Below are 17,105 nucleotides of genomic sequence, written 5' to 3' on the forward strand. Positions count from 1 at the left end.
TTGCGTAACTTAGACTGATCCCCCCCAGTGTAGACCAGAGCTAAAAGAAATGGCCCATCACCATCTGCCTGTTCTCATGTTGCTTTGCTGGGATGGTGGTCGTGATGGTGCAGGATTAGATAGGTACCAAAAGAGTTAAGTTGCTTTAGTTTAGTGAAGGAAAATATACATGTTTTATAGATTAAGGAAAATAAATGGGTTTTAGCAGCCATGGGAAGGCTTTGAAAATACAGGGAGAAAAATTTAAGTGTCGAGATAAGTTGTAAAAATGCTGCGCTTAAAATGTGACTGATAAGAAAGAGAAGCCTCTCATCATCAGGAATGGCATCCTCTAGTTCGCACAATAAAGAAAACATGGTTCTGTGTTGCACCAGGAGTGACCCCTAACACATCAATGTCATCCCCAAGGAGAAGGCTGAGCCATAAAATCTTGTCTGCTCAAAGCTGGCGAAGGAGTCAACCTCAAACTGCCCCAGACTGGTTCTTAACTAAAGATAGCAACTGGCAAACACATCACTTGTCAGTATAAAACGCGGAGCTCTTAAAGGGTTCCTTACTAGTACCTGCCTGACCAGGTTGGACCCGCCCACACGGGTTTGAGTACCTCTGGGTTTAGTCCTTCTGTGAGTATTCTGATCAAATGCTCATGCTGTGTGTTGCAATAGCTTATTATTTCGGCTTTTAGATGTGCTTAGAGCAATTGTATAAACACCATCTGGCTTTTAGATTTCATAAACGAATTAACAGTTGACTTGGTGTTGTGGGAATATCCTGCCCTCCTACGACTGCTGATAATTCCAGTGGGGGGACTGCTCCAAGTGTTTGACTGTTTGGGATTTCCTTATGTTAATAAGTTTCAAGTTGTGCCTAGTTCTGGCATATCAACTCCCATTTAATCCATCTGGTCACAAAAACTTCCAGAGCTGAGCGATCCCTATATCCCTCCACTAGAATACAGCAGAAGAGCCTACTCCAAAACAAACCTAGAGGAAATATCCTTTACCTTGGTCAGGCTCCACACCACCACTTCCTCCATTTTTAATGTCCAACTCCTCATGCAGCGAGCTTTCCAAAGAAGGCCTAAATATTCTGCCTTGAGTACGATACTCTTCCAGCTCAGACTGGAGTTCATCGATCTGGTCTTGCATCTCCTGAGTAAAAACACACCAGAATGAAATAGAGCAAGTCATGGGAACAGATATATTGCAACATGACAGGACATTCAGAGTGGTTTATTTTACGAGATTGACTTGCCAAAAATCTTGCAGTAGCCTAAGAACAGCACTAATTATCCTCCCATCCGCAAGACCTATGGCTGTCCTTTTCCAAGTTCCAACACACATAGATCACTCCGAGGTGTGTGTTTACTCACTGAGCTATCAGCACATTCATACTGAATGTACACTTCGTGTAGGAAACATATGAAGCTTTCATACCCTACATCCTGGCCTGCTTCCCATTGGTTGTTACCCAGGATACAACGTAGGAACCTTTCGAACGTAACCGTGAAATATCTGCAACCACTCACAGGGGAACCACCCTTCTGCTGTGACCTGGATATGAAAGTTACAGGCTGTGATGCCCTCACTGCACATTAATTCATTTACCATCTGTTACTTTTGTCCAGTGGCCAACAGGATATCCTGGCTCTGCGCCACATACAATGCACTGAGCACACGGCATTAGCGTTTATTGGGGCAAATGAGTACCTGAGCTAGTATGCATGTACACTAATTCCTGTGCATTTGGAAAATGTCCACGAAATGAACACTGAAATTTCCCTCCCCCAATCTCCTCCCCAACACCTTCAGAGCTGACAGTCCTTCAAAGTAGTGGGCTGCATATTCCCATAAGAACATGGAGGGGCAAATATTTGGCCTGCAGACATCATCTGAAAGAAAGCAGGTATGAATATACCTAGTTCTACAGGGTTTTTGGCTTTAGCTCCCAAATTGGTGGAATCCCAGAATGGTAGCAGAGTGACAGTACTGCTGTGGATTAAATGTCATCTAAAATCAGGGCATTCCCTGTGAAACAAGAAGGCTCATCCATTCTGCTTTGAATGTTTGCAACCACAGCAGTCCTTAGAAAGTGGACAAATTAGAGTAGATATTTGGGGGCATAAATTACAAGAAATTTGAATCAGGGTGGGTTGATTTAAATCACAGCGTTGTAAATCATGATTTAAATCAGCAAGCAGAAAACCTTGATTTAATTGTAATTGTGTTTTGCATTTGTACTTTATTATTTACCTAAGGAAACATTGAGTCTGGTTGGTTGGTAATCAGTAAAACAACTGAACACAGCCTTTTCGCTACATTTGGCACTTCCTTTTGCTAACCAGGAGGATATACTAGATCTAGAAACCTATTTAAGCAGTTGTGTAGCATAACTTGCATTTATTCATATTCTTAATTATGTTAGAAAATGATCAATGATACATCTCTTATTTACTAGATGATTGTTTTTCCTGCAATGTGTGGATTGCAGGAAAACAGTCATCTAGTATTCCAGTTCTATTTGAATGGAGATTTAAAATCAACTAAAATGCACAAAAACGGCATTTTAAAATTAAATATGCTGGATACATAAGGAAAATTGATCAAAACATGTTTTGCATTTAAAACTAACTGATTTATTAAACAAAAGAATCAGAGAGGAAGCCGTTTTAGTCTGGTTCTGTAAAAGCAGCAAAGAATCCTGTGGCACCTTATAGACTAACAGACGTTTTGCAGCATGAGCTTTCGTGGGTGAATGCCCACTTTGTCGGATGCAAGAGACGAAGTGGGCATTCACCCACGAAAGCTCATGCTGCAAAACGTCTGTTAGTCTATAAGGTGCCACAGGATTCTTTGCTGCTTAAACAAAAGAAGTAATTTTATCTGTAGTTAGTGAATTGAATGGATTGTTTCTGGCCATGTCTTTCAAAATTTTAGAACTAATAGATCTCATCCTCTCACACCTAGTTATTATTCACATATTCGAAGCAAAAAAACAACAACAAACACACACACAAAAAAACCAAGCTTTCCTGCTTTAACTCACAATAGGTTTCTTAACTTGGAATGAGCTCAGGGGTTCTCAAACTTCATTGCACCGCAACCCACTTCTGACAAAAAAAGTTATTACATGACCCTGGGTGTAGGGAGAGAGGGCTGCAGCCCGAGCCCCACCACCCCGGATGGGGATGGAGCTTGGGCTTCAGCTTCAGACCTGGGTCCCAGCAAGTCTAATGCTGGCCCTGGCAGCCCCATTAAAATGGCGTCTGGACCCACTTTGGGGTCCCAGCCCACAGTTTGAGAACTGCTGAGCTAGTCAATGAACTGAAGTAGTTGACTAAACTGAAATGAAGAAAATATTCTCTCCGCACCTATAGAAGAGGCTGCTGCTGTCAAAAGCTAGCTTAGCGCTTCATATCCTAATCTTAATTATCAATCAAGGTACTCCCCTTTGTCATGGTCATTTTCCTTAAAAAGCAACAGCTAAAAGAGGGGCTTTTAGGTCAAAAGGCTTGCATTGGTCTAACAAGGGGGGCCATTACACCTCTACCCCAATATAATGCAACCCGATAGAACACGAATTCCGATAGAACACGGTAAAGCAGTGCTCTGGGGGGCGGGGCTGCGCGCTCCGGCGGATCAGCATGTCAGGCTCCAACACACTGCTCTGAGTGGCGTGTTAAGGGTGCCGGGCCGGGGCCAAGGGGTTGGATAAGGGGCCCAGGGTCTTCGGGGGTGGTCAGGGGATGGGGGTTGGATGGTTCGGAGGTTCTGGGGGCGGGGCAGTCAGGGGACGGGAATGGGCGTTGGATAGGGCGTGGGAATCCTGGGGGGTGATGGTCTCTAGAGGGGGAGGTCAGGGGACAAGGAACAGAGGTTTGGATGGGTCGGGGGTTCTGAGGGGGTCAGTCAGGGGGCGGGAAGTAGGTGGAGGTCGGCTAGGGAGTGGGGCCAAGCATGTTTGCTGACTATTAATAATGGAAATGCTTGAGGCCAGAGCAAGTCCGATATAATGCGGTTTCACCTATAACACAGTAAGATTTTTTGGCTCCCGAAGACAGCGTTATATCGGGGTAGAGGTGTATTTCGTTTATAGAATAGCAAACTCACCTGCATCTTATAGACATGGCTCTCGATTCCTAGGAGAATGATGCGTTAAGTACAGAACTGAGATCCAGTACTGAAGTTGGTGTCTCCCAACCCTTTGATTCACTCACCCTGCACTGCTGTTCATACTCGTTTTTCATTTGTACCAATCTCTCCTCCTGCAGGAAAAACTCGGCACTGCTGGGATCAAGGTCGCCGAACTACAACGCAGCATGAAAACAATTTAGTTAATCCTCCACTGTGAATAATCCTGGTGCAGAATTCAAGGCCAGGCCCCAATTCCCAAGCATTCCAATCAGGCTGTGTTTTATTTATTTATATAGAAAATACTGTCAGAAGGGACAGACAGCAAGAGATCAAAACAATTTCCTAGGCAACAGACTAGCTGTTATTTCACAGTCCCGCATTCTCATTTCACTAACTTCGGTTCCAGTAGGTATTTTTATTTTTAGCCAATAATATATAATGCAACTATAAAAGTAACTATCCTGAAAGGGAAACCTGTTTAAATGTAGGAATCGTTTACTGGATTAGAGGCACAGAAAATTCTACACTGTTACGTCTTTTAAGAACATTGACAAATGTGAAATGACCAAAAGAGGATCCAATCCTAAATTATGGTGCAAGTTATAATAACATGACCACCTAGCTAATTTGTTCACCCCAATTTTTAGCTCAGATTTAAGAGCGCAAGGGCTCCTAATGATGTGTCTTTATTTAAGGCAGGATCCCAGACAAGGATCCATGTAGGTGTGTCTATGTGACTCCCTTTCTGTGACTAGGACCACAGAAAACCAGCTCTGCAGGAAAGAGACTGTTTCCTCTGGGATTTGGAAAATGCTTCGCCCACTTTAGGGCACTATATGAAATAGTAAGTCATTTACTGATAATTTAGGAAAATATAACCTGCAGTAACACTCAGACACAGTTGTCAGAGTAACCAAGGTCCACTGTGGTCACGTTCACAGCGAAGGTCTCCTGCTAGTGGTTAAATCAGCACCAGCCAGCCACTCTTTAGGAATTTGTTCTCTATTAGAAAGGCACAATGGAAGGAAGGGAGACTCACCTTCTCGGCCAAGACATTTTCCAAGTTCCTTTGCAGTTTGCTCGTCAGGCTCTCGTACTCTGCCAGCTTCTGTCCAGTCTCCGACAGCTCGCTCTCTAAACGACTGTTTTCCTAAAGGAGAGGTGATTGTAAAGTTCTGGCCTATTTTTGTTTGTTTTAAAAAACTTTCCAAACACTGATACCCAAGAAAGTCCACAGTCAGTCAGGTCAGAAGGTACATTTGTCTTGCCTAGAAGTAGGTCCAAGTCTGGATTCTGACACGGATACTGGTACAAATGTCAGTTACCAACACAAAGTGTGAATTTGTCTGCTGGTAAAAAATGGAAGACTCCTCTTGTCACACCAAAGTCACACACAAGAAGGCCTGAATCTGCAAGCAGTGTACAAAGAGAAGAGCAACCCCTAGTCCTGTCCTGAAGCTCTTCTCCCTAGTATTCCCTGCATGCATCTGGCCAACAGCTGCCTAAGAAGGAGATGACAACTTTCCAGGCAGATGAGGGGATTGACATCAGCAATATCTTTAAACGCTCTCCTTCCCCACCCCCAGAGCTTGTTTACATACAGCCTGCTCACCTTAGTTTGTTTTTTCAACTGGACAGAAATAAACTATGAAGTTTGAGAGTGAAGAGTTGCCTGATCCATTTGCATTCAGACTAAAACTAGATCATTTATGAGTTTGCTATTTCTAAAAACGTTTTGGGAAGGAAGCTGAATCTGGGGCCTAAATACTAATGGCCCCAGCTCAAAAAAACACAACCCTGCAGTCAGAGTGTTTTGAGAATACAGATCCAATTGGAGAATAGGTTTATGGGGGTTTCAAAGCTGTATTTTGATATGTCAAGACCTTAGCAGTAAGATGTTTCCCCTGCTCGCTGATGGCCAGATGACAAAACAGACAGCTATCAAGCAGAATTTACTCCTAAGGGAATTCTGCACCACTGCACATGCACAGAATTTATGTCCCCCACAGATTTCTTTGCTTCCCCGCAGAAAAATGATTTTCTGACGGGGAAGCAAAGGGAACCCACAAGAGCGGTCATGCGACCCTCCCCAGCCATATGTTTCAGGTGCCCAGGGCAGCAGGCAGAGAGGTAAATCACTGTGGGCAGGGGACAGGACTGGGGAAGACCAAGCTGGTGGCTCCTACCCTGTGCTAATCCCAACTGGGCTGGGGAGGACAGGACTTCCTCTTCCCCTGCACGGCATCCGGGGTCGGGTCAGACCTACCCGGAGATTTCTCCCCAGCTGCAGGAAGCTCTGCAGCCCCCTTCTCTCCCCACCCACCCCACTTCCTGCACCCATCGCTCCTCAGCTGCAGAGGGAGGGATCGCTGTACAAGGAGCTCTGCCCAACCCTCATAACCAGACCCTCTCCCACTGAGCCTCCCACTCCTGCACTCAGAATGCCCCCTACCCCGATGAGCCCCACTCCCCCTGCACCTGGACCAACTCGATGACCCACTCGCATCTGGATCCCCACCCCACACCCAGAGCCCCCGCCAAGCTCTATCCCACCCACACCCAGGCCCCCGCGCTGAGCCCCAACCACCTTCACTTGGATCCCCCTGCAGAGTCCCATTACCATTGCACACAGAAACCCCACCCAACAAGCCCCTGTGCATCCGGATACCCACACCCAGATCCCCCACTGAGCTACCTGCATCCAGCTTGCCCCAAAGAGAACCCTCTCAACCCACACCTGGATCCCCCCACACTAAGCCCCTCCACACTTGGATCCTGCCACATTTATTTGACAAATAAAATTGGCAGAATTTTAAAATATCGTGTGCAGAATTTTTATTTTCTGGCGCCGAATGCCCTCAGGATTAAGAATAGCCCATCTGGTGTCTGGGTTGACAGGACATGTACACGCTGCATATCACAGCTGCAGAGTCTGGGACCCTTATGACATCTAGGCAACAGCCTACCCAGGCAAGCCTACACCTATACAAATCATGCTAATAAAGGTAATTTCATCCAGCCCAATATACACAGTCACTGATTCTCGTAAGGAGGGCTGAATTAATGGAGAACGTTCTGCAACTTCAGCCAGACCTTTGTTACCTTTAGGGAAAGGGTGAGCCGGTCGCGGACATAGTTCTCTTCCGTTTTCACCTTCTCAATCTCCCGCTCCAGCTCCAATCGCTGTTTGCCAGCCTGCTGCAGGATCAGCTCTCGCTCCTTCCGGAGTTCGTTCTTTAAAGCTGCAGTGCGTTCTTTGTACTCCTCATCCAGCTTCCTATTACCACAAGAGAGGATGGTAAGAAGAATGGGCAAACACCGTTAAAAAGCAAGTTGGGTAGGAACAGTCACACAGAAGCAGTTGGGTCTTACACCAACAACTCCTACATGAGAAAAAAAGACTCATGGGAGAGAAAGCAGAGATGCACAGATCAGTAGCACACCCACCCACTTGCCGTACTGTACAGTGCTGAGTGACATGCACATCCCATGTGATGTTCTGCATGGGCCGCTCTGTTTTTAGGGTTAAACTGGATTTCTATCTCACCAATCCAAATCTTAAAGTTAGAGTTCAACTAAAATTATATTTGTGGAAAACAAAATGTAACACTTCTTGCCACCTAATCAGGAAGGCAAAATGAGAGCACGAAAATCGGTTGTGAGGACCCTGATGCCCAAAAAAAGAGGGAATTGTACAGATGGAACTGGGTTGCACAGAATTTGAAGACCTTTGTACTGTAGAAATGGGTGGTAGGAAAGAGGAAGACAGGATCAATTTGGATAAGCCCCCTGAGCCCTTCAGAACGCATGTGCGCGCGCACACGCATTCTTCAGCCTGAAGCTTTTCTTTAGAGCCCCACACATGCAGCAAAACAATTATTTCATTTTTATGTACAACCAATACTGTATAAACCTGCAACAACCAAACAAAAGAGAGAGTCCTGTGCTCTCCGATCACTCCAGCCCCCTTCACGGCAGCGAAGGCGGAAATGCAGGTGGGTTGCCATACCTGAGGTTGTATTCATTCCGGCGCTCTATGGTAGCATGGTGGTCATCAACTTCCGAGGCCATGAGAGATTTCAGTTTTTCAGCTTTTTCCAAATCTGAGCGCAGCTTCTCTTTTTCTCTCACCACTTGGTCAACTCGCTCCCTATCAAAAGGAAGGAATCCTGGATTATACGCCCTTCCCTGGCTCCCCAGCACCCAAACAAGTCACTCACACAACTCGACGCCTGAGGAATATCCCATTTTCTCCCCCGCTATATCTCTCTCCAGGTCATAGCCACCTTCCTCTTGGTGAAAGGTCGGACGGGCTTGTCCCATCAGTTCTAGTTCTTCATCAGCGCGGGCACAAGTGCATTGTTGCCTCAACTCTTGCTGGCCAAGACGGACGAGCCTAGGAACTGCTTTGGAGTAGTTTAATTTCCTGCACTGGTGGAGCTGTGTTACTGGGCCAGGCCACCTTCTGTCCCATTCTTTAGTTTTCACTGGTTTGATTACCTCCGTCACCTCACTCTTGTGCTGTACCCACCTGCCAACTGGATTTGTTTTTATTACTCGGTCTCTGTTGGATCGGCTACGTTGGACAGCTCCCTTACAGGAGCTCAATTCTCAATTTGTTCCATCTCTCCTGGCAAGTCTCAGCCCGGAGTGGAGGTAAAGTAGAGCGGTTGAAGTGTACAGATGAGAGCTTACACCTCAGCGCTTTGCTGGAGACCGTTCTTTCTTCTGGGTCTTTTATTCAAAATCTCTTCCAGGACAAACCCAAAAGGAAATGTAGTGAAAGAAGATGTGACCCTCCAAGCACTGGCAAAGGGATGACTATCACATAACTGCAGCTCCCATCAGGCCTGACAAACTCACTATACCTGCCACATTGCTGTCGTGGTATTTATCCATAAAGAATGTCTTGTAAAGGTATCAAATAAAAGCTCGTAGAATGCTGGTCATCAAGCACAGAGATGGATGTATGGGTGTCATGCAAGGAGTTGTGTCTATGTGCTAAAAATATGTTTAAACTAGGTAACCAGGCAGGGATGATAAACAAGTTTTTCCCCGACAAAGAAATGTTGTGTGATCTGTCTGCCTAGGCCTCTGAGGTAAATTAAGCACAAGAAGGGGAGATAGATTTGCACATAAGTCAACAGGAAGAGCCAGGTTGACTGGGGGATGTGAAATCAGCCTGGGAAGACATCAGAGACTAGAGCCACAGGGGGTTGTCTTGTGTCTGGGGAAACAGAAGCAAAAAGATATTTTTCTGATGCATTTCACGAGGAACGCTCCTGGCGGAAGGGAGTGATTCATGAAAAACCTGGCTCCTAATTTAACTGAAAATCAGCAAGCTCTGCAAAGGACTCTGAGAAAGAAACAGTTTGAGACAAAGGATTGTAGTCTGCTAAAGTTATGTTTAGACTCTTAGAAGCGTATTATACTTTTGTTTTATTTGTAACCAGTCCTGCGTCCCCTACCCTTACTCCGTGTCACTTAAAAAAAATGCCATGTTTGTTAATAAACTTGTCTTTGTTTTATCATAAGTAGACCTCAGCGCTGTAATATTAAGCAAAGTGTGAACTCTTAGCTGAATCAAACAGGCTGGGCTGTACCCTGCCTCTTTGGAGATAATGAACATGGTAAGTTTCTTTGAGTGTCCAGTAACAGGGCTGGATATTCCAGGCATAGGTGCTGGAACTAGCGGTGCTGCAGCACCCCCTGGTTTGAAGTGAATTCTATTATAAACAGGGTTTACAGTTTGGTTCAGTGGCTCACAGCACCCTCATTATACAAATTGTTCCAGCACCCCTGACTCCAGGGAAACAATCTTCCAGGGCTCAGGACCTGGAGTGCACCAAGCGTTACCTGTCTAGCAAAGGACAGGCTGGCAGAGTCCGGAGAAGTTTGTCGGGGCGGCTAACAGACCAGAGTGACAGGGAGCTGCCCCCAGTTCAGCACGAGCACATCTCTCTTTCGCTGAGGCAGAAGGGCAACGAGGTGTCTCATGGTTCTGAGCGCCCTGAGAAGGTGTCAGTTTTGTACATCCCATGTGCTTGCACTGCATGACAAACCCACGTAACACTGGCGAACCGTAACTAGTCATCAGAAGCATTCAAGGCAGCAGGCATCAAATCTCACCCTCCGCAGCACAAGGCAGGGCTGGCTCCAGGCACCAGCTAAAGAAGCTGGTGCTTGGGGCAGCCAATACCAAGGGGTGGCCCTCCGGCCACTATTGGGGCAGCACGTCCAGGTCTTCGGCGGCGGGTCCCTCAGTCCCTCTCGGCGCGAAGGACGCGCCACTGAATTGCCGCCGAAGATTGGAGCGGCACGATCACGCTGCTGCAGCTTTTTTTTTTTTTTTTTTTGCCGCTTGGGGCGGCAGAAAACCTGGAGCCGGCCCTGGCACGAGGGCCATAACTATTAATGTTCCTTGGCTGTTACTGTTTCCAGCCCTTTAGGAACAAGCAAGAGAGCTGCTCAAGAAAATCCTTTCTTGTGGTTTTGTTTTTTCGGAAGTCTGAGCGTGCTTTCCTGTGAGGCTTTGCTTCCACTGAGGTATGTCGCTTCTCAGACTTGCAATACTCAGGCTAATGAGAAATTCGAAGGTGATGACAAAATACCCTCCAGTGCTTCACAAGAGGTACAAGTTTTCACACCATTTTAGGGAGATGTTCTCTGAATTGTGGAGTAAGCAAACAGTTTCTAAACTCCTGCCCGGCCACGTAACTAGGACACAAGGGAGATCTGATGGAGACTGAAACCCTGCCAACTTACAGTAAATGTCTGATCTCCATTTTGAAGCTGGCCAAGGCGGCCTGATGGGTTCCATTCTTGGTTATCAGGAGCTCATTTTCTAACGCCAGAGTCAGCTCCGTCAGGTTGACCTTCCCATCCAGGCTAAAATCCAAGGCCTGTAAAACAGCAACAAGTCAGCACAATGGAGCAAACTTCCTTTCTCTTGTAGAAGCTTAAAATGAAGGTGACAACAGAAAGCTGGGGAGGCCTAGAAGTGGCCTGCGCTTGGTGGTGAATCTGTTCTGAATGGCAGCTCCGCAGGGATACAGAAATGTAGCCTCTCAACTCCCTCCCAAAATTAAATCCAGGCTGTGGCAAAGGGAAAGGAGAGAGGCACAATTTCCAGTTAGACACACAGTCAATCAAGTGCACACACGAGAGAAGTGGCAGATGCATTTGTTTGTTTGTTTACTGTAGGTCTCAGCTAAACTGCATTTGTTTTTAATTTAAATGTGGTAAGATGGATGATTGAAAATGATCTTCCCAAACTTTAAAAAAAGCCTTGCAATAAAGACAACTAGAGAGGTAGGTTAATTTGTGCATGACCCCTTAGCTTCAATTAACTTGTGTATTTAATAGTAAAAACCTCACTTTAATTGGATCACAAAGCCCGTTGCTAGTAATTACAATGGTGGAAGCCTTTGATGGGCCTCCAGTTACACTTTGTTTTAACTGAAGTATTTTACCATACTTAAAATGATAAAAAACACTGTGTGTAAAGATGACAGAAAATCACACGTTAATGCTAATAAAACCAGATAGGAAAAAAGCTAAAAACTAAAGTAATCAGGCAGCAAATGAAAGAGAAATGAAGGAGCTACATTTCTCAAATGCCAGTCTGGCTAAAAAGAAAACGACTGAATTTTTAGGACTAGGACTTGGCTTGAGCCCAAACTGAATTTCCTTGCCTAGGGCTGATGGAGTTTCGGTGCAAGTGTTTATAGCAGCCAGTAATGCTCAAACTCAGTGTAACGTTGACTGACTGACAGGCGAAAATTCTTACAGTGTATCCCCGGTGTCATAGAATCAAGTGCCAAGAACAAGTACAGGAAATTCTCCTTTAGCTTGTCCTCAGCTTTTGAAAAGATAGCCTAGGAAGCAGTTTGCTGCAGGGTGAGCACCTCTGTTTTGCAATGGATATGAACATTTTTATCCTCTGGATATGGAACACCCAACATGAGACAGGCTCTCAAATGTTGCTCTCCATGTTGCGCATAGCAAAAAATTTAGAGCATTCCGACGCTGGAGTCTTTGGTTTGCTGGCGCAATCTGGTATTTAGACATCTAAATCATTACACCGCCCCCTGGAAGTATAGGTGGCCTGCTTCAGGAAGGATGGAATGCTGCCCTTTGTGTCACCTTAAAACCCATTCACTCCGTGGGAGTTGTCACTTCTCATTTCTCTAAGCCTTAGGAAGTTACCATGATATCAACATCCCTGCTGTTCCCAACACTGCATCATTTTAGATTAAAAGGGCAGATCCAGAAGCAGCAGCATCCACAATCAAAACCAGGTGGCTGGGGATCTACCCAATTACCGTGAGGATTTCATGGCCGTTCTCGATTCCCTCTTCGTGCCACGTGTCAAGAACTCGCTCCACAGAGGCATAGCCCAGCCCGTCATCGAGGCTGGAGAAGACTCTGAACCCAATCGTGCTAGTCATCGCGGACAGGGCAGTGGTGCGTCTCCCACTTTCATCAAAGGACTAGAAGAGAGGAGAGATGGGGGTCTGCAAAGGCCAGCTAAGGGCAACACTGGACATCTTCCTACTGCTGCCGAAGGAGGAAGGCTTATAAACTGAATTGCCGTAAGGACTTGAATCTTCTCTCAACTGCACTGATGTGGCTCAAGAGTAATCCCATTTAACCCAGTGAAATCCCAGTCTAACCAGGCCCTTGCTGTTAAGTTTCTAGTGTAAAATAAAGGAGGAAAAATTCTACTGTAGCAAGACAGGTTCTCAGGCTGATAAGAGTTTTACCCTGTTGTAATTACACAACTATGGGCAATTTTGGTTTTGAATGTTTTGTTGCCCCCCCCCCAAGGGGTGCCTCAGGAATCCACCCGCACACTTGCCTTTGCTGGTCCTTCCTCCCCACAGACCACGTGACGTTTCAGTGGAACAGTTGCCTGGTGGTGCAGGTTTTCACCTGATCACTCTGGGCCAACAAATTTCTTTTCCACTTTACACCATGGTATCAGGAGCATGCGGGTATTTCCATAAGAGGCGACCTGGCAGTGGCTTATCCTGATTCCCCCTCACCAAAGCAGTTTACTCCTCTTTACAGCGTACACAAAGATGGCCTTTGTATTCACGATGGGCACAAGCAAACCCAGATGCAGCAGCCATTTTAACCCACCCCAGCTTGGCCTGTGACATTCCTGCTGACTTTCTGGAGTCAGATAACCAATGCCTAGGGAGAGCCTTTCCCCAAAATAACGTGTTCTCTTTTGTGGAGAAATAACATGGAACTTGAAACAGTGACCGCTAAGGTCCCCAGTTCTTACACCAATGCAATATTAGTCTGGTAACGCCTGGGGGTCCACCAGCAGCAATCAGGTGCCTGCATGGAGAAATAAAAGCACGTGGGGCATGACTCAATCTCCACTGAAGGGCTCCGGCTGACTTTAAAGGACTCTGGATCAGGGTCCTAGTCTGATTCTCTGACGTCACATTAGGTTAGAGATCAAGAAAGCCTATCGCTGCCTGATTCTGCTGATATCTACCTGAAAGTTTCTCTTAATATTACATTATCTAGTCTCCCAACCATCCGGGACTAGCTGCTATTAAAAAATGTCTAGCATTCTAGTCGAATGAGGCTATTTTCCAAAGAAATACTGTCCCAGTGCTTCTCACCTGCATGGAGAGGTGCCGTTTGAGTTGTCTGTATGGGGTAGAAGCTGATGGCGTAAGAGATTTTCCATTTTTAAATAAGCCATAGAAAAAGTCCTCTATGCTCATTGTGCCATCTTGTTCAAGATTATGGAACACCTCTTCAAGCACCTGAAAGTGGTAAAATACAGTCAACGTCTTTTATACACATGGAGCACCTCTCAGATGTATCAACATGAGACGCACTTTTACAGCTCAGCATAAAAAACAAAATTCTACCAGTTTAAGTCTTTTGTGCAGGTGTCATTTAAGGAGCAAACCAAATGAATTACTCAGTATACCAGATTAATAAATAATAATAATAATAAATGAGATGGCAATTACTGTATTGTGAACAGTGGCTGAGTCACAGAAATACCAAATACAACTAGCCTGTGTACCAGCGCATTTTTCCCCTGCAACATTTTAGGCTCTCAAAACACAGTTTAAAGAATTTCACTGTCTCGAGGGGTAGTATATTCAAAGAACTATCTTCTAGAAAATGTTTTCTCCATTACTCGGGGTTGGTCCTGCTCTGAGCAGGGGGCTGGACTAAATGACCTCCTGAGGTCCCTTCCAACCCTCATATTCTATGATTCTATGCTCCCAAAGCCTTCTGGCACAAGGGTTTCAGAGCAAATGATGAGCTGAAAGAACACCAGCTTGCAGAGTAGCAGCTGAACTGAGGGATAGTGCCGGGTTAAAATAAATACCGTTTACTACCACAAGGCAGCCTGGTTTTCAAAACCCCTTAATTTTTATATGGAAAGTGTTTAAAACGTGCAGTTCATTGACTTTCTGCACTACACTCTGCTTTGACTATGAAAGAATCTCATCCGTTTCTAGTCCCTTTCAATTCCTGGCTCCCTGATGGCCGCAGGATGCTGCAATGTTTGTGTTGCAAACACTGCAAATGAATGTTATCCCATTAAAATACAAACGTCCTGAAAAAAAAAATCATTTAAGTTATTTGGGGGTGTAGAAAAGCTACTGTTTACAAACCTGTGAATCCTAAACGGACATGAGAGTGTCCCAGTAACACAAAAAAAATCCACGTCAAATTTAGTTTTGAAATACTGCCCCAGGGCATTTGCAAATGGAGCTCAAAGCAAGGATTTGTTGACTTCTTGGCAAGCACTCTAGTGCCTGATGAGGCAGTTTAATACCACGCAGTGGTGTAGTGGTTAAAAAAAAAAAAAAAAAAAAAAAAAAAGTGGGCAAACTAACTTTTTTGGTGCTCCAGATGGGGCAGTGACATAGTAGGCATTAAGGGGAGAGTGCAGAGATTCCCTTATTTTGAATTGTGTTTAGGCTAGTATGACATCGGGGTGAAAGCCAGAAGTGCCATTAAAAAGCATTTTTGGCACTCTCTGCTATACACAAAGTGATCAGAAGTGAGTTAACTCCATATTCCCCAACCAAGAAGCGTATAAACTCCATTAACCCCTGGACCACACTACGGATACCCTGGATACAGACCTGCCGTTTACTTTCTGGTTTGTAATCACAGTTTAGATCCCATTTTACTGGAGAAACCATCATTAGTCAGGGCTGTTACTACCTTTTTATAAAGACAGGATCGAACATTTGTTGACTCAAAACCGTTACGCTCATTAGGAAGCTATCAACTGGGCTTGGATCCTGTTTTCCAAGTCACTACCTGTCTCTTTAAAATGGACAATTAAATGTATCCTAGGCATTTTTCAGAGAAAAGCGAGTCATTTTCCTGGTAAAAGTGAGGAGACATTTCTTATGGAAAAGCCTTGACCGTACTTTATGCCACCCCAACTTTCCTCTGAAAGGAGACACCTCTGCCCTGCCCCGAGATCTTTACCTCGCCATCCACAGTCTGCAGCCCGTACTGCTCACAAACGGAGATCAGCTTTTTCCTGTTCAAGTGGCCATCTCTGGTGATCCCTAGATTCTCACAAACCTCCTGCAGCTTCTCTTCTATCCAGTCCTGGGGAGGGGACGATGCAGTCTGTGATGCATTCAAGTCATCTGGATTCCAAAATCTCAACTGGCCTGAAACAAGGGCAGTTAGTTTGACATTATTAAAAGGAGAAATAAAAAGATACAAAACACCATTGCAAGAAACTCTGGAGGATTTTATAATAGAGAACAAATCTGAAGCTAACACTAGGTGCCAGCATAGTTATGTCACCCAACACCTTCAGCTGGCTGTTTGCCAGCACTAGCAAGTTATCTATCTTAGGGGCTCGTAATGGTGCCCATCACCACAGCATCTGAGCACCTCCTTCTTGCTTGGTAAGATTCTTAGTGAACTTCATGGGATCTTCTGCTGTGCTCCATCCCTGGCTGCAGGGGCTCTGCCTGGGGCAGGGGTTTTCATTGGGCGGGGGGGGGGGGCGTGTTGCTGTATCAGTTGGTCAAAGGAGGGACTCCATCAAAGGGAAGATCTTGCACCATGTCTAACTCTCATGCTCCATCATGGGCTTTGGGATCTGCACAGTCCAAGGGGAAGGCAACTCCCCTGATGCTCCCAGAAGGACCTGTAGTCTGTAACTCAGCTGGGACCTGAACCACGAGGAGCTTTGGAGACTGGGACCAAGGCCTTCAGCTGGCAGTGAATGCAGGCCGGGGGCCCGCGGAGGGACAAGAGCGCAGGCTGGGCGTGCTCACTGCAGCCTAGACGGAGGAGGAAGCGGTCAGCTGCATTCCGCACAAGCTGGAGCTTTTGCAGAGTCATGTAATGTCTGCCAGAGTTCTACCCTCGATAGTTGTGTGTCGGCCACTAGGGCCAGACCTGGTTATCGCTAGAGAGTCCTACAGCCCTGGCCATGCTCCTATGGCAAGACATTCAGAACCCCCCCATCCCAAAACCATCTGAAGCTTAAATATGCCATTAAGCCAATGTTTTGATCAAGATACGTTCAAACAATTCTCTGTCACCAGCAACCTCCACTTGAACCCTTTCCTCCAAGCAAATAATTCAGTGCAATACTATACAGCTGAAAAATGTGAACGTTTAGAGGGTTACTTGAAAGGGTTAGAAGATTCTTTGTTACAATTCCCCACGCCAGCCTGAACTCTCCCTCTTACACACAGACACACTCTCTGGGGGAAGAAACTGGTATTTCCAAAGTAAGTGGGAAACGTTTAGCCATCTCTCAGATCAAAGCAGAGTCTTCAGGATCTTTCTGTGACTGACCAGCCTCCTGCAATTACTGCTCGCGAGCGGTGCTCCACAGTCTGTGAAGACAGTGCGCTCTAGTGCGCTGGGTACTGCACTGCGTGTCAAGAGACCAGTTTCATCCCTGGGTCTGCCACTGACCTCCTGCATGACCCTGGGCAT

General features: G+C 45.8%; 1 protein-coding gene across 4 annotated transcripts in view; it reads right to left on the reverse strand.

Annotated features, from left to right (window-relative positions):
- Positions 1-17,105, reverse strand: part of NIN (ninein) — a 112,294-nt gene that overhangs the window by 42,571 nt on the left and 52,618 nt on the right. For all 4 annotated transcript variants that reach the window (XM_039534982.1, XM_039534985.1, XM_039534984.1 and 1 more), the window contains 9 exons: positions 15,624-15,814; positions 13,775-13,921; positions 12,458-12,625; positions 10,899-11,035; positions 8,143-8,283; positions 7,236-7,410; positions 5,173-5,283; positions 4,217-4,306; positions 1,004-1,151 (listed from right to left, as the gene is read on the reverse strand). In XM_039534982.1, the coding sequence (XP_039390916.1) occupies positions 1,004-1,151; positions 4,217-4,306; positions 5,173-5,283; positions 7,236-7,410; positions 8,143-8,283; positions 10,899-11,035; positions 12,458-12,625; positions 13,775-13,921; positions 15,624-15,814 (1,308 nt within the window). The remainder of the gene's footprint in view (positions 1-1,003; positions 1,152-4,216; positions 4,307-5,172; positions 5,284-7,235; positions 7,411-8,142; positions 8,284-10,898; positions 11,036-12,457; positions 12,626-13,774; positions 13,922-15,623; positions 15,815-17,105) is intronic.

Source organism: Mauremys reevesii, linkage group 4 (genome assembly GCF_016161935.1).
Source record: "Mauremys reevesii isolate NIE-2019 linkage group 4, ASM1616193v1, whole genome shotgun sequence".
NCBI lineage: Eukaryota > Metazoa > Chordata > Testudines > Geoemydidae > Mauremys > Mauremys reevesii.